General features: G+C 36.0%; 1 protein-coding gene and 1 pseudogene across 1 annotated transcript in view; one reads left to right on the top strand and one right to left on the bottom strand.

Annotated features, from left to right (window-relative positions):
• LRPPRC (leucine rich pentatricopeptide repeat containing) overlaps window positions 1-18,592 on the bottom strand; it is a 118,085-nt gene that overhangs the window by 54,891 nt on the left and 44,602 nt on the right. The window contains exons 15-23 of the mRNA XM_050754602.1: window positions 8,620-8,647; window positions 7,650-7,707; window positions 6,460-6,566; window positions 6,169-6,246; window positions 5,783-5,827; window positions 5,313-5,426; window positions 4,168-4,298; window positions 3,386-3,471; window positions 1,753-1,960 (exon numbers count right to left, since the gene is read on the bottom strand). Coding sequence (XP_050610559.1) covers window positions 1,753-1,960; window positions 3,386-3,471; window positions 4,168-4,298; window positions 5,313-5,426; window positions 5,783-5,827; window positions 6,169-6,246; window positions 6,460-6,566; window positions 7,650-7,707; window positions 8,620-8,647 — 855 coding nt within the window. The remainder of the gene's footprint in view (window positions 1-1,752; window positions 1,961-3,385; window positions 3,472-4,167; window positions 4,299-5,312; window positions 5,427-5,782; window positions 5,828-6,168; window positions 6,247-6,459; window positions 6,567-7,649; window positions 7,708-8,619; window positions 8,648-18,592) is intronic.
• Window positions 16,028-16,438, top strand: LOC126933769 (40S ribosomal protein S24-like; annotated as a pseudogene).

The following is an 18,592-nucleotide window of genomic DNA, read 5'->3' as shown; positions in this document are numbered from 1 at the left end:
ACCAAAAACGGAAAGACACTAATTTAGATTTCTTTAGCTCAATTAGCAGGGAGAGCCAAATTTGACTGAGACACAGAAATATCTGACTTCAGGATATAATCAGAAGCACAGAGGATGCTCTAGGTTAACATCTGAATTCCACACCGTTTCCATTTTCCCATGGTAAGCTCTCCTTGGTTCATGAGCCCCATCTGCAGACCTCTTTTGGAAAGCTTTCACGTCTCCTCTGTCTTCAAAGTATTTTTATTTGTAAGATACTTTTCTACGATGGCCTCATTTTCATTGTTAATTATTTTATTTTTGCCCGGTAGTGTAGGAGGGTCTAATTCTTCTGGGCACTGGGCCCATTTCTTTCAAATCCTTCTGTAGAGTTGCACATGCAATTTGCAGAAATGGGTCTTTTAAGCAATCGAAAAAAAATTCTAATAGGAAGCATATTAATTATAGGATTTCTATATAAAGTTGGCTGTGAATATGATAACTCAGTAACACAGTCATTATTTGAATCACTATTTCTTTAACAGGATGTAATGCTGAGACTGTGGAGGTTAAGATTTGGCCAATCATCTAACATGATAATTGTTTTTGATTGGATGGCAAAGGAATGATTTCATGTGTGCATGCATGTATACACACATTTCTTAACAGAAACTTAGTTAAAGGAGATGGTTTTTATTATACATTTAAAATTCAACACTAAATCATTTATTATATTCAATTAATTATACTCTAATAAAGAAAGAAAAACTACCAGAAATTTGGGGAAAACATGAGAACTGTTAAAATACATATTTGATTTTTCTCCTGGCATCGACAGGACAACGTCCACACTACGTCGACAGTGAAATATTTCTGTGTTTCAGTCAAATTTGGCTCTCCCCTGTTAACTGAACTCAAGAAATCTAAATTAGTATATTTTCATTTTCGGAGTTTTACTACTTTCAGATACATATATCTTCTATTTTATTTTAATTATTATCTTCTATTTTTGTTTGCCTAGGGTTTTCTAATACTACTTTGCCAGTGCAGTCTCCATGTAATGCAGATTACAAACTATATTAAGCTATGAAAAAGCTGACAAAGATGATCTAGGAAATTTAAAAAAGCAAAACAGAAAACAAAAACAAATACAAAAGAAAAAGGTAAGTTATGCTTAGTCATCTTATTAAAATGTTTTATTCATTACAAAATAGACTGATTGTATGATTTACATTGCAAATAATGCCTTAAATTGAGCACCAACAAGAGCATTTCAAATGGAAAAATTACCAAACTCGGTAAACCTTGCCCTATCAGCAAAATTCATCTCCTACAACATTTATCAAAGCCAGAAATAACTGCAATGGTATATGTATTTAAAATACCCTGTGAAGAAAAGGAGCACTGAAGATGCTTCTACACTTATTACCTGAATAACTAACAGTCAAGACACATACTCAAAAGCCTCAGAAGATCCTTTTTTCTTATATTTATTAATAACACTTATCAGGCTGAAAACTGGGAAAAACTAGATTCAATTTCAAGTAATCATATGCTCCTACAAAAAAGCACCAGGGACCATCCCATTGATACATAAAGCCACAGGACCACAGTGATTTTAAATGTCACCGAGTTCATATTAGTCCTCTTACTCTGTGGCAAATGACCTCCAAGGAATCCCCATCATGAGAGTATTTACAAAGTATAATCCGAAAATTATTAGACTCATTCTTTTAATGCCAACATTTAAAATTCAAAATTAAATTAACTTACTTTTCCAGGTATACAGTGATCAATGGGAAACTTATGTTGGTGGATGGTTTTGCTAACCCTAGAGTCACGATGGCTTCATGCAACTGTTTTACTGTTTCAATTTCACCTCTTAAAGCTGCGCCATTTAGGATGTGGAAAAAGGACAAGACTGTTGAATCTTTGATAGGAACATCCTTCTTTTTCATCTCCTTCAGAATGTTAATAGCATCTACAATGAAGTAACACAAAAGACCCTTAGGTAATTTCATGTAGGGAAAACAAACTGCTATTAAAACAGCATTTCAAGCCCAGCAGGAATGTAAATTCTAGTGTATAATGCCGATTTCAAGTTAATTACTACTTGCATTTCTAAACGAGACTACAATTATAAATCCACAATAGCATGGTTTTATCATTTCCCTGCAACTTTGACTACAAATTATAGATAGGGACTGTGTCCCCACTCTGTACCACATAACCCTGTACGGTCTGCCCTATAGCTGTAAGATCCTCCTAAATGGATGCTTTTATCGTTCAGAGCTAACATCTGCTAAATCACACCATTGTTTCTTCAGCAGATGGCTTGTCAGGAGGCCAGATAATAAAGATGTGTTTACACTGTATATACAGCCAGACTAATGGTCTGATACCGATAGGGCCTGTTTGCTATGTCGATACTAATTAGCCAAGCAGAGCCAATGAAAGCTTTCCAAAAGACTGCATGTTAATACATTAGATTCATTAAGCTTCATTAGGAAGGCAGAAACAAACATTTTAGGATATGGAATAAGTGCATTTTTATAATGTTGTTCTTAATTATTACACAGACAAAATGTTTTGACCACTTTACAAAAAGTGATTAAAAAAAAAATAGGCTAATCCTTATAGAGTTAGAAAGGTGTCCTAGGAAAAAATTCAATGTTCTAATAAACGATTTTCTCCATACATTTTTCCCTATAATAAAATTAAAACAACCTTTTCTGAAAATCTAAAGAAAAGAGGAAGGCTAAAAAGGAAGTTTCAAAATAAAGTCAAATCAGAAAGTGAAGAAACAAGCAAACAGTATGAATGTATTATCAAGTGTAATTAATTTTATTAGGCTTAACATTATCTCAACAATGAGAAAATCTGAGTATGCAAATCAGCTGTGTGATCAGCTAAGCTTTTTCCATGAACCATTAATAAAAAAACCTTAATTAAAATAAAAACTTTAAAGTATATATTTTGTTAATGTTATTAAAAAGTAAGGCAAAGGCTACTGCAAAATTCAGAAGCATATATTAGGTTACATTTATAGGTTTTATGTTCAGACTTCAGACCTTCTTAAGCAAAAACAAAGCCATTAGTGCAGGCATATAAGCAAATTGTGCCATAAGTCATGATCTTCAAACTCAATCCAAACAGCAATGCTAATAAAAACTAGCTGCAGAAATGCAAAAAGCACTGAGCTGTGCAAATGTAAATGACAAGCTTGCCAATCCATTAAAACTAATGGCCTACACTGTCCATGCAGCTCTGGTTGGATTCACATGCAAATTTGTATGCAAAGTGTTCAAGCACTTTGCAGGACATGATATCCATTAATATCAATTCACGTGTTATTCCAGTGGCAAGATACTCGCATCACATATTTCCTTTATGTGCTGAGGCTTACCTTGGAGCCTGCCATGCTTTGCCAATACTCTTACAAGGCCTACATACTTGCTGGTGTCAAGGACAGCAGATGAATCTAAGCGGTCGCTAAAAATTAAAGCCACATTTATGTTATTTTAAAAGTCAACTAACTGCTAAAAGAACAGCAACATCCATTTAATCACTTTACAAAAGCGCATCAGAAGACCTGAACTAATGTCAGCCTCTACGCTTCAGTTAGGATTTCTTTTTGAAGTCATATACAAGTTCACACGAAATTATATTCAAAGTGACTAGTGAAGTAAAAGTCCAACACTATATATATATTGCATCACTCCATCTGCAAAGGATGCTTATGCTTTAAGTGATTCTAACCTTCATCACGAATACTGAAATACCCAAAAAGACATTTTTACTTGAAAAATCTAACAGGATTGGAAACCGAAGATACCTGAGAAATGGAGAGAATTTTATTTACACTACAATATAGAAAGGGAAGTGTTATCAAGCCTCATAAAACAGTCACCATCACCACTGTTGTGATATGGAGATATATAATCAATGGAAAAAAACCGTTGGTTCTAAGGACTAGAATGTCTTATCATACTTAAACAAAGACACCTTGCGGAACATAAGCTACAATTAATTAAAGAGCCTTATAATATGAAATTTCAAAAACACTGACGACAAAAGAATTTTTAAAAATGACAGTATATAATAGAGTAATATTCCATCTAGATAATCTATCAAGGTCTGTAGAGCAGAATAAATGTTGACAACTTGTTTTGGTGCCAGGATACTCACAATTCTTCTTTCAAGTTCAAGGCATCTTCTGCATTATCATGTCGACAGCATAAATTTATTAAAGCTGCATAACCACTGATAACCATGTCTGATTCATATTTTGCTTTCAATTCAAGGGCTTTTTGCATATTCTAAAATACAGCATAGAAGTGAAAAAGAAGAAATCAGTGTGAAGGTAAAAATGTCACATTTTTAGCTTTAATGTTCAGAGTTTAGAAAAAGTTAATAGTACTTTAAAAATAAATGGTTTCATGTTAACAACCTGACTCTGCCCCTTGGTATTTTTATTCACCTCTAAAAAGTGGGCAAGTCTTATACATGTAAGGGTTAAAAGATGTGTTATCTGTAATATAAAATGGCCACTGTTTATGCCAAATGTGATGTTTTAGGCTTTGTGTATGGTATTATTTTTAAAAGACTTCCAGATTAAGTAATTCCTAAATCAAACCCTAATCGCAGTCTAATTTCAGGATGCAGAATTATGTATCATTGAGAAGTTTCTCAGTTTAGTTTAGTATCCAAGTAATGTGAAGAAATATTTTACAATTTAACAGTAGCAGGTTATAATCATAAAGTTAGCCATGATATTTTTTCCTAAAACTACAAGCTTATGGCTCAATTATATTGAACTAGAAACTGACAAACAGTCTAGTGATATCCCACAAATTGCAGACATACACTAAAATGAACACCAAGTACAGCTGGACACCCGCTGAAAAAAGGCAAGGGACCCTTTATCTCAGAAAGAGCTTTTTTCCAGCAGGAAAATGGAATTTCAATCCCTGCATTAACAACCTAGTAATATTTGACTTGCAAATGACTACTGCGTGTATCAGTTGCTTGACAATCTAGATATAAGAGACCGGAGCCATGGCTTGAAAGGACATTTGGCATGTATGATAAACCTATCACGGCTGTTACTATCACTCACTTTGCAGATTATCGTAAACAAACTACAGCAACCGAAAACATGCCATTCAAGGTGTAGCTGAAATTAGTTAACCTTTCATTTAATTGCATTCTTTACAAGCCTGACATATAATGATCAATCGTAAAAATCATAAATATTATATTTGGTTTTTCTTATTGTTATCTATCAATAATTTTTTGCCTTAACAACATTTAAGTATTAAAACAAATGTTACCTCTTGGGAACAAAGCATTAATATGAGGTGCTTTAGGACATCTCTTATAGGTTTATCTTCAGCTTTTAATGTTTCAAGTCTAGACTCCAATTCAGATGACCTAAGTTTCATGGTCTACAGAAAAGAAAAAAGAAAAGAAAAATTTCCTGAAAAAGGAAATCTATCCCTTTTGTCACTCTTCCCTTTAAACTGACTTTCCTTTCTACTTTCCTAAATGTCATAAATGCTATCAGGGATATGAACTGGGAATCCATGGATGGACTCCAGAGGTTTACAAATCTCCTGAGATTATATGCAAATTTCTTAAATATGTTGATTTTTCTGAGATGGGAAACAGGTTTTACCAACTTCTCAGAGGTATACAAGATGATAAAAATGTTAGCAATCACTGGTTTTAAAAGTACACAATCCGGAATACTCATTAAATATGGTTACTATAGCATGTAGTACCTAGTCAAAATCCTACTTACTTTTTGAGAGTCTAAATTCTCACTGTCAACCAACATATAAGCATCCTAAAATTGAAATTCAAATTAGCACAGAATTAGAAAACACACGTAAAAACACATCAGCAAACATCAAAACTAAATTTTGTAAGTCTTACCTCATATTACTATTTTTCATCTTTCCAAAATTTTAGACATTCTTCTCATACTTTATTAATGTAATTAATGTTTTAAATATATTTATGAATATATAAATAGTATTTATGAACAATCAATGAAAAGCTTTGTTTTAATGGCTGTCATTGAAATAAATTTTTTTTCTGGCCAAAAGCATCATATTTAAATAAAATTTTAACATGCTGTTATATATAAATTAAGCATTTTATCCAGTTGATTGCTATTTCACACACCTTAATCAATTCAGGAACATGGTAGCTATCCAGTAGATTACGAATGCCTCTGCAGATATTTTCAGGAATTTTTACATTCTGTGAGAAGGGAAGGGAGGGGGGGAAAAAACCTGAGTTTTAGACAACTAAACTGAAATTTGTCTAACAGAAATTATCTCAGACATAATTTAAGTCTCCAACTCTTGCATGTCATTGAGAAGTGGTCTGGTTGTACTTAAAAGCAGCAATTTCAAATCTAATAGATACATGTCAGGCAGGACAGGCATTATATAGCAAAAAATGAAATGGTACCATCTCCTTCAGCTGATGGAAGTATTGTCTCAAACGCTCCTCCTTGGCCTGTACCTCTGAGTCACTCATGCTGTCAATCAAGTTATAAAGAAAATAGCCAACAGCTTCTGTGGAAAAAAAACAAGAGAAAGCATTCCACTAAAATTACCGAGACTGTCATGTTATCAAGATTAATTTATAAGAAATCATTTTGGTGTGAGATGTCACCCTGATGAGAGGCTCTGAAATGGCAACAATGATCACTGAGGCATAGAGATTATGTGGTTTGGGAGCACATATCTAACTGGTGAGTGAAAGGAATATTAATTATTTTCAAACCGAGTGACAGCTTTTCAGTACTGAATCTTACTTCAATCTATTTTTTTTCCACCACTCTGTGACAGAAGTGGTTCTGCCCAAGGCCTTACCCCTTTCCTGTCCAAATCACAAGTAATAAGAATAAATAAATGTCTTGTACACATTTCTATACTATTTTGTTTGTGGACAATATTTAGGGAAGCACATAAAATTAGAAAGGATTATTAAATGTTGAGTATAGAAAGTTAAAGAATTTTAACAAGCAGATACAGTAATCCTGTGGAGAGCCGCCTATTAGCCAATGAAAAACCAAGATTAACAAAGATGTTTTGTAACAACAGTAATTTTCCTTTGCATTCAAGCATAAAATGTATAGGGCCATGTTATAATAATACCTAGGATAGAAATGTAAACTTTCAAGAAGGGTACCATCTTACAGAAAACTATATATTCTAAACTTCATTATGTGAAAAATGAAAATCATTAAATGTCAAAACAATGTATTTGGGACAATAAATTGTATTTACGTGGAAATCCACAAGAACCTTCCCTACATTTTATGTTTAAAATTAACTACACCTGCAAAATATTAAAAGCACATAAATGCTAAGAATCACTGATTTTTAAGCCTATTTCCATAGGTGTTAGAAGAAACATTTCCCCAATATCTGAAAAGAAAAAGCCTCCCAACTCTATCTTTAGAAAAAATAATTGTAACAAAACCAAACACTTCAGATCTTAAAATGTTGTAATCAATATAAAGACTTATAACCAAATGTTTTCAAATTTCACTTTTAAAAATAAAGTGTTTACTGCTGTAATCCTCCTAACCCATCATTACACAGAAGAATGGATTTGTGGATAAGTTACAATCATCGAAATTGAAACGCTACCCGTTGGTCCTGGAGGCTCCTGGCAATAACGTCCATCCTTGTACAACAATTCTGTTATCTGGTAAGACAGAAAAATCGTGCATTGCAGCAAGAGAAGCAAACAAAAACAAATATAATCTGAAATTGAATTCTTGAAATAATAAAACCTCTCCCCAGTAAGGTATTATTCTATATCATAGTAATTCAAAACCACCCCCACCCGCCAAGGAGATTGTTTTGTTTTAAATAATAGGTTTGTCTTTTAAAAACAAAAACAAATCCATGTTGAAGGAAAACTGCAATGTTTTGTGAAATGCCACAAAGAAAGACTCTAAACTGATTTATAAATTGATATGTAAACATCACTTTGCATGAATTGTTATAAACAGAAAAGAGCTTATAGGAATTATTGACCAATATTATTCCTCATCATATTGTTTTTGGTCTTATTGACACTGCACTGGTTTCCTCATTTTGTATTACGTTTTACTGAAATACAAAGCAAAATATCCTGAACTGCTAAATGACTTACATTTTTTAGATATTTAATAACAATTTCCATTCCTCTTAATGAGACTAAAACAAAAGGGGTCTAAAGATTAAAGTGTCTATTCTCATGGATTCTTTTTTTTTTTAATTTCCAACTTTTATGTTAAGTTCAGGGGTACATGTGCAGGATGTGCAGGTTTGTTACATAGGTAAATGTGTGCCATGGTGGTTTGCTGCACAGATCATCCCATCACCCAGGTATTATGCCCAGCATTCATTAGCTGTTCTTCCTGATCCTCTCCCTCCTCCCATTGGATTCTTATCAGTTGAATTCACAAACACTAAAAGACACATATAACAATTATTTTTCAACATTAACTCTGTCAGCAAAATTTTAAAAGAAAACCAAATATAGGTTTCATGATAAAAATTATTACATAACCTATGGTATTGGCTTGTAACGTTAAAAACACCTTATGATTTCAATATGAGGGGGACTTACCTTGCTCCAAAGATTTATATTCATAGACCTGCAGAGGGCAGCAAAGGATTGAAAATAAGCCCAGGTTTAAAAAACATTAAGTTAAAATGCATACTTGTAATATGTACAGATCAAAGTATTAAAATTAATAAGTAAATAAATGTTTGCTGTATCAGGATGAATTTTCAGGATAAGGTAATATAGAAAGACTGACACTCACCCATTTCAAATATTCAAAATAGGCCAGGCCTGGTGGCTCAGACCTGCAATCCCAGCACTTTGGGAGGCCAAGGCAGGCAGATCATCTGAGGTCAGGAGTTTGAGACCAGCCTGGCCAACATGGTGAAACCCTGTCTCTACTAAAAATACAATAATTAGCCGGGCGTGTTGGTGGATGCCTGTAATCTAGGCTACTCGGGAGGCTGAGGCAGGAGAAATGCCTGAACCTGGGAGGCGGAGGTTGCAGTGAGCCGAGATCCCGCCACTGCATTCCAGCCTGGGCGACAGAGTAAGTCTCAAAGTGACTGCCCACAGATTGCTTGTTACTTGTAATGAAAAAAATAGTAACTACATAATGGAGAAATCCCAACACCTGGACCGGGTGGTCAAAACTAATGTGCCTTTAAATATAATTCCGTGAGAAGACAGAGTAACACTCATGTGGTCTTCCAGCAGGGGATAACTTGAAGCTATAAGGAATAAAATACAGTAAAATAAGATAAAAATTAGCTATCTTTTTCGGTTAGGCTACAAAGAGCTTTAATTCCAAGGAATTTTAACCTGCCAGTAGCCTACCACATTTGAAAAACAGGACAAGGAAAGTAGGGAAAAATCAGAGTTTGCAAGAAAGTGAGGCTAATATGCCAAAGTGCATAATATAAAGTGGTAAAACTTGGAATGGTTCCTTTGCTGTATCCTGGACCCATCTGGGCATTTGATGAATTCTGCTTCTCAACTAGGATTAATTTTGTCAGGTATATTATGGTGGTTATATTGTTCTATTTAAAATAAGTTCTGAGATATATACTAAAGTATTTATGGGTAGATGACAAAGATCCATAGTTAGTTTTAATAGTCCAGGAAAGAAAGAGAGAGAAGGGGAATGGTAAAACAGGACTGCCAAAATCTTGGCTGTTAAAGCTGGGGGATGGGTACATGGGAGCTGTACTTTAAAAAAATAAACACATATCATGTCCAGTCTAAATTTTGTACTTCTATTTTAACTCTCAGCATAATAAGCTGGGCTTCCTCTTTTTTTTTTAGTTACTTTAACCATATATTTTTATCAAAGTATCAACTTACTGTCAAATAAAAAATAGTTAAGGCTGGGTGTGGTGACTCACACCTGTAATCCCAGCACTTTGGGAGGCTGAGGCGGGTGGATCACCTGAGGTCGAGAGTTCAAGACCAGCCTGACCAACATGGAGAAACCCCATCTCTACTAAAAATACAAAATTAACCAGGCGTGGTGGTGCATGCCAGTAATCCCAGCTACTCAGGAGGCTGAGGCAGGAGAATTGCTTGAACCCGGGAGGCGGAAATTGCTGTGAGCCGAGATCGCGCCATTGCACTCCAGCCTGGGCAACAAGAGCGAAACTCCATCTCAAAAAAAAAAAATAGTTAGAATATTAAGTTCCCTCAAACTTGGCATGAAGTATCTAAGGAATGCATGGAGATAAACTTTCAAAATTTCACATATACCTACAACAAATGAAAATGTCTAAAAGTACTGCCTTGAATGTGAAGCTTCATGGTGAATGGCACAGGTTTGAAACCAAAACAAAAATATACAGAATCCTTCAAAACTAGGTTATTGTAAGGAATAGTTACTAGTTACCAGTTACCAATCCAATGCAATCTGACTTCTGGCCCCAAATTCCACTGAAACTACTCATGCTAAAATTACCAATGATTTTAATTCAAAATTCAACTAACATCTTTTTGGTCCTCTTTGACTAAGTTTTGGAATTTGTGGTGTTGTTAGCCATTATCTGCTAGATGCTACTCAATCTCTTTCAGGAACTGTCCTTCCCTACGTGCCCCTTACAAGTGACCCAGACTTTGTACTAGGTCCTAAGTGCATTATATTTTTTATCTTAAAGACAATCCTGCATATAGGTATTTAAGTTCTTTGTTTCCCAGAAGAGGAAACAAATTTGGTAAGGCGATGTAAAATACCTTCAACTGGAAATTCCACAGTTCCCTCAAAGGATCCCAGAAAGTGTGAATGATCTCCTAATGTTTCCTGTCTCCCTATACAGCTTTACCTGTATTATCCCCTTTGAATATATGTCAATCTTAACTTCATCATGTAAACCTTTCAATGGCTCGAAGCCATATGACTCAAGGTCCAAATATCCTAATTTAGAATGAGACTACTCACAAAGACCCCTGGGCTACCATTTTGGCTTTATTTCTTCTAATTATTTCATAGTTTCTTAAGCTACTACCAATCTACTTACACTTCCCCAGAACCACTGCTCTTTCAGCCTCAATGTCTCTGCCTGAAAAACCCTTCCCTTCCCCTCTATAAATTCAACATGCATCTTAGCAATTTCTCTCCAGCTCCTGCCCTGATTCATCCCTTCCCCAACCCTGGCAGAAGACAGAGTACCTTCTATAAACATTCACAGTTATGAAGACTAGTTTACAGTTGCTTTCTTATTTTCATACTGTGAACAACGCTGGGGTAGGAAGTTTCCCATTCATATTTGAACGGTCCATTATGTAGCATTCGTAGCCCTTGGCACACACTAATAAGAACTAATATTTTCTGGGCACTCACAAATGCATTAAACAGTTTTCTAAGCACTTTGACTTATTTAATGGTCATAACATCTTCACTTTAAGCGCAATTATCAGAACCATTATAAAGATGAAGAAACTGAGGAGCAAAGTAGTTTTAAAACTTATGCAGGCGTTTTCTGAGTAAGCTGTGGATGCGAGACTAAACAATTTCCATCTAAATTTGCTCCTTTCCAATACCCCACTGCAATAAAAAGATTTTTTTCAATGACACATAAAATAACTGGGAAGTACATGTAACTAGAAATAAATATTACAGACAGAGAAGTGGTAACCAATTTAGTAGTAAAGAGAATGTCAAATCTCAAGACATCAGTGAAGAAATCTAGAACCAAACTTATACAATAGAATCTCCATTACCAAGGTAGAAGAAAGGAAACTACACTCAGAAGGTCCCTTAGATCCTCTCCCTCAGCTGGGAGGCTACAACCCTCCCTCCAACAGCAGCAGCAGACATCTGGAGGATTCTTCTCTGGAGGGTAAAACAGTCAATCCCTGGAGAACTGAGAATTAAGTAACTATACATTCTACACGATAAACACAGGAGTCTCTAGTACTCTCCCTCATGCGGTGTCCTGGAAGACGTTTCATTGGGGAATGCCCCATCCTATGAGGAAAGACACAAAGATACAATGACAATCTCAACAGCCACTCAGCTATCCCGAGAACAAGGCACCAAGTCAACACACCCTACTAACAAACTCAGAGCTTCGGATGGCTTTTTGCATTTCCTACTTTTAAGGATTCCCAGATATTTAGGGGCGAAAAAAGGAAAACAGTTTACACACACACAAACTTGAAGACAGCAGACAATAAGCACGAAGAAGGAAGCCTTGCAAAACACTATTACTGGCCGGGCACGGTGGCTCACGCCTGTAATCCCAGCACTTTGGGAGGCCGAGGCGGGCGGATCATGAGGTCAGGAGATCGAGACCATCCTGACTAACACGTGAAACCCCGTCTCTACTAAAAATACAAAAAATTAGCCGGGTGTGGTGGCGGGCGCCTGTAGTCCCAGCCACTCGGAAGGCTGAGGCAGGAGAATGGTGTGAACTCGGGAGGCGGAGCTTACAGTGAGCCGAGATCGCACCACTGCACTCCAGCCTGGGCAACAGAGCAACAGAGCGAGACTCTGTCTCAAAAAAAAACAAACAAACTATATTTCCTATGAGAGGCCAGGTGCAGGGTGGCTCACACCTATAATCCAAGCACTTTGCAAGGCTGAGACTCACAAGCTTGAGCTCACAAGTTCAAGACCAGCCTGGTTAACATGGAGCAACTCCATCTCTGCAAAAGATGGAGCCAGGCGTGGTGGCACACACCTGTAGTCAAAGCTACTTGGGAGGTTGAGGCAGAAGAATTGCTTGAACTTGGGAGGCAGAGGTTGCAGTGAGCCAAGATCGCACCACTGCACTCTAGCCTGGGTGATAGAGCCAGACCTTGTCTCAAAAAAAAAAAAAAAAAAAAAAAAGGCCTATGAGAGATAAAGACTTGATATCTATGAGACAGTAATATGTTGTTTTACAAAAGAAACACTTTGAGAATGCAAAAGAGATTTTGGAAATAAAAAAGGGATAGCAGAAACAAAAAATTCAACAGAAGAGGCAGAAGATAAGGTTGAAGAAATATCACAGAAAGTGGAACCTAAGAACCAAGAAAAGCAAAGTAGGAGAAAAAAAGAAAGCACCAGTCTAAGAGTTTCAGAAAGAGAGAAAAAATTATTTCTAAAACTAAAATTTTCCAGAGCTGAGGGATATAAATGGCCAAATTAAAAGGAGCCACTGAGCATGCAGCACAATTGACAAAATATGAAAAAAAAAACAAAACAAACTCATACATAAGGTTGCTCTATAGTGAAACGTCATAACATTAGTGGTCAAGAGATTCTTCTCAAGTTCCAGAAGATTCTAGAAATTTCCAAAAATCATTCTAGAAATTCCAGAATACTAATGATAAAATGAAGATATACAAATTTCCAGAGATAAATAAGTTGCTTAATTGTCAAATGTCAAAACAATAGAGATAAAGGAAAGATTCTACAAACTTTCAGAGGGTGTTCTATAAAAAGAAGTTACATATAAAGGGTCAGGAATCAGAATGGCTTAAATCAACAGTAACACTGTAAAGAAAACATGGAGCAATACCTTCAAAATTATAAACAAAAATTATTTCCAACTCAGAATTCTATACGTAGGCAAACTATCAATCCTATCTGAGGCTAAAATACAGGTATTCAAAGTCTCAAAAAATTTACCTTCCATATGCTTTTATCGAGAAGCTACTCGAGAAGGTTGTCCTCTATAAAAAGACTAAACTAAGAAAAATGAAGAGTATCAGATACAGAAAGCAAAAAGATTCAACTTGGAAGAAAAGAACAAAAGAGAATCTCCTGGATGAAAATGTAGTGAGAACCCAGTGAAGGAAAGCAACTAACCAGTCCAGAGTGTGGACCCTCACCACCAAGGTCTCTGTCACTATATCTCTTTTTTAACCTAAGGTAACAATGGATCTACATTATCTGTATTGTTTTGACCATGTAATGATACAATACTTCCTCGGCCTTTCATGCCCTGCTGCTTGGACAGACTGAGAACATTCATTTCACCCACAAAAGTGTTCTACTCTGACACATTCCTGAAAGTTTGAGGAAGTGAGTTTAGGTGCAGAACACATTTACGTATCTGTAGATACTTCTGCCAGATGCCTGGTATTTAGCCATAGACTTCTCAAATGTGGTAAATTCATCCTCTTTCTCAGGACTCACTCACACATGACCTTCCCCACTGACTTCGCTAGAAGGGTCTTTTGTAAACTTTTAGGAAAACTGAAGCCAGACCCTAACCCAGAGACTATTCAGTCTATATTTCCTGGCAGTGTTGCTTCTTCCTTATTACCAGATTTCTGTTTGTTAATCAGTCTTTCAAAACTAAATTATATATTGCTTGGGGGTTAGATAAAAGTGGCCTGATTACTTAGGGAAGCAAGGGAATGATATACACAAGCCTCAACAGCAGGCGCCTCAACAGCAGGCTCCTCAACAGCAGGGGAAGGCATCATGGGATTGAGAATGAGCACACAAGAGGCTTTTAGGATCCCACTGACATTCTATGTCCTGGTCTCAGAGGTGGGTACCATGTATTTGATTTATCTTTTTTATATGGTACATTTAAGTTTTAGATATGCCTCTGAATGTATATACAGTTCATAATAAAAAAGAAAAAATTAAATTTCCAGGTTCTCCAAAGGAATAAAATAATGAAGTAATTTTGAACCCAGGCAGTTTGGCTATGAGCTTTGGCATTTGCTATTTGATAAACTAACAAATTTTAGGTAGAACTCATATAAGTCAGGGTTCTACATTTTATTGATCTTTTACATACCATGTGATCGTGGCAAGTTAATTAACATTTCAATGTCTCCATTGTCTAATACAAACAATGGAACGACAAACTCTTGTCTTCTCTTCTGCCCACAACCAAATGAAGTTTGTGAGGAAGCGGCATTTAAGAAAAGACATTGTTTTCTCTACACCTAATTCCATTTACACTTTTCTTCCTGTTTGAAGAACAAGTTTGGAGAAAAGGTTAACCCTATATGTCTGTTGAGATCCAATTTCAGCTTTCAAGTGAGATTTTTCTAGCAGGATAACAGAATTTTAAAGAAAAATATTGCCAAATCATGAAGAACAGTAACATTCTACTGCTATTACAGACAGAGGAGTCTACAAACTCCGGACAACTCTAACAGTACTTTTGTAAATTTCATACAGCACTATGAATAGCCCCCAAATGGTTTCTAAATGAGAATACTATTTTCAAAACTTTTAAATTCTCCTTTAAAGACACAGATAGGAGGCCAGGCGCGGTGGCTCACACCTGTAATCCCAGCACTCTGGGAGGCCAAGGTGGGAGGATCACGAGGTCAGGAGATCAAGACCATCCTGGCTAACATGGTGAAACCCCGTCTCTACTAAAAAATACAAAAAACTAGCCGGGCGAGATGGCAGGCGCCTGTAGTCCCAGCTACTCGGGAGGCTGAGGCAGGAGAATGGCATAAACCCGGGAAGTGGAGCTTACAGTGAGCCAAGATCCGGCCACTGCACTCCAGCCTGGGCGACAGAGTGAGACTCCATTTCAAAAAAAAAAAAAAAAAAGACACAGATAGGGCCTACTAAAAAAAGACACTTTCAAAGTATTGACAAAGCAGTACAGCCATTTAGATACTCTTCTTTCTACTGTACATACTAAAAAAACAGGGACACTGAAATGTTCATTAGCTTGCCATGATCCCATAGCATGTAAAATATAAATGAAATGTAGAACCTGGACTTAAATGAGTTATATCTAAAAGCCTGTGATCTTAACCAGCTTTAACTTTATTAAACACGGTCTCTCTTCCATTTGCCTAATGTATGTATGTACATTCCTCCCATCCCTTCCCCCAACTTTCTTCTCTTTGTATAACATTTCTGTGTTATCTCTGAGAGCTCATACTACCATATATGCATTCAATTTCCATTTCCTACTAAACTGGTTTTTTTAAAAAACCCACAAAATATTTTATTTCATTTAACATTTAAGGCAGAGCAAAATCAGATATATTCAACCTTCTTTCCTCCAGGCCACCATCATGAACGACACCATAACTATCCGCACTAGAAAGTTCATGACCAACCGACTACTTCAGAGGAAACAAATGGTCATTGATGTCCTTCACCCCGGGAAGGCAACACTGCCTAAGACAGAAATTTGGGAAAAACTAGCCAAAATGTACAAGACCACACCGGATGTCATCTTTGTTATTTGGATTCAGAACTCATTTTGGTGGTGGCAAGACAACTGGCTTTGGCATGATTTATGACTCCTTGGATTATGCAAATAAAAATGAACCCAAACATAAGACTTGCAAGACATGGTCTGTATGAGAAGCAAAAGACCTCAAGAAAGCAACGAAAGGAACCCAAGAACAGAATGAAGAAAGTCGGGGGACTGCAAAGGCCAATGTTGGTGCTGGTAATAAGCGAGCTGGAGATTAGATCACAGCCGAAAGAGTAAAGGTGCTGCAGTAAAAGGCTACCTGTGTCCATTTTGGATTTTTCACGAGCAGATTAATAAACTAAAAATTTTCAAAAAATAAAAAAAAGAAAAAAAGAGTATGGTGTTAGGCAAGAAAAATAATCACGCTGCATGCTGGCGGCAACCCAGGAAGTTCAGCTTACACATGTGAGGGCAGAAAGGGTTAAAATCAAAGAGCCAGGCTGGTCTTGAACTGCTGGGTTCAAGCTGATTCTCCAGCCTCAGCATCCCAAAGTGCTGGGATTATACAGGTATGAGCCGCACCCCCAGTCTCAAAATGTGAATTCTAACAATGAAATATATATCCAAATTTCCTTTAGGTTTAGCTAAAGTGACTATGGTATCTAATTATAATGTTCTTTAACTTTTTAGATTTTGGATTAACTCTGAATGATTATTTTTAGCAATTATTTTTGGCAAGAGATTCACTTTTGGTGAATCTCTTATAAGCTAATCATTGTAGGAGTTGTAGGTAGTTAACCCTGGCTCTACGGGCAATGTAAATCAATGCCAGTAAGTTTTCTCCTAGTCACTCAGCCAATTCTAAAGTTGCTAGAGTACAGTGGGACCCTCAGGAGCACAACAGGTGACTGTTTCAATAACTATACTGACAAAGGGATTTTTAAATATACTAGTTAATTTGACATCAAACAAAAAAATACACTGGCTACATTAATGCCAAGATAATGAATTGCAATTACATCAATTACATTTTGAATTTTTAGTAGTTTTCGGAGTAGAAGAAAAAGAAAGAAATCACCTGTAGTCACACAAGTGCTCTCAATTATGCACATATTCTTATGAAAAATGCCAAGTTACCACAACCTAAAAATTTTTCTTTATCTACAGTAAGAAAAATTAACCAATAGTATACAGTTTTAGGACCTACATGTTGAAATATGTTCCTGGAAGGAATCCGCTTAAACTTATTTTTACTATGTCAAGAATAAAGATGGATTTGTAACTGTGCAAACATGGGAGGCTCCTGGGTAATGTCCCCTTTGTTAAACATATTTTAATATTTTATCTAACTCTAAAGTGGAAAGTTAAAAAAATGATCAATCTGTGGCTATTTTTAAACCCAGGAATCAATTAAAAATTTTAGATGCTAACAAATAGGGAAAGCACCAAAAAGGATGTAAGTCAGGGGAGAAGCAAAGCACCTAGCCTGGTGTGGTTTAAAGATAAGGTAACCTTTCCAGTATTTTCAATGTATCTTTTCAAATAAAAATATAAATAATCTGAAAGCATAGATAAATTCAGTTATAGTATATATAATCCAATCACTAAAAACAAAACAAAGACACCAAGATTCTCAGAGCTTCTAGCTGGGCTTCTTCCACTACAATAGTATCAAAACTCTTCTCTTAAAGATACTCAATAATGGTCAGGCCAGTGGTTCATTCCTGTAATCTCAGTACTTTGGGAGGCCAACACTGAAGGTTCGCTTGAGCCCAGGAGTTTGACAGCACTCCGGGCAACATAGCGAGACCTCATCTCCATTAAAAAAAAAAAACAAAACTCAATAACTTTTCCAAATACCAAACTGAACACCCTCTTTCTATAGGGCTATCTCTCCTCCATCTCTGCAGCTTGCAACACTGACTACAAACTCCTTTGACTCCTTCCAGTAACCATCCAAGATCTTATCCTTACATTTCTCTCTCATCTCTGCAATAAGGTTAAAAAAAAAATCATGTATTTCACGAGATAGTGTATAGATAAATATCCCTCAAATGCAACACCTTATAAATTGACAAGAAAAACTGTATGACCTAGTAGAAAACTGGCAAAGAATTTAAATAGGCATTTCATAGAAGAAATCCAAATGGCCAATAAGTATGTTCTAACCCTGCTTAATAGTTAGGAAGATGCAAATTGAAAATTATACGTTGAGATGTCATTTCTCATCCATCAGCTAGGCCAAAATTAAAAAGCATTATAATGTCTAATACCTGTATGTTTGCAGGAAGTGGGTACTCTTATATATTGCTGGTAGAAGTGTGAATTGCTAATCTAAGTATGAGCTAATACAACTTTTTCTGGAAAGTAGTATGGTAGTAGCTATTAAAATAAAGAATACATACACTCTTGAAAACAGATGTCTCTTTTTC

The sequence above is a fragment of the Macaca thibetana genome, chromosome 13 (genome assembly GCF_024542745.1).
Source record: "Macaca thibetana thibetana isolate TM-01 chromosome 13, ASM2454274v1, whole genome shotgun sequence".
Classification (NCBI taxonomy): Eukaryota; Metazoa; Chordata; class Mammalia; order Primates; family Cercopithecidae; genus Macaca; species Macaca thibetana.
This window is presented reverse-complemented; position numbering and strand designations above follow the sequence as displayed.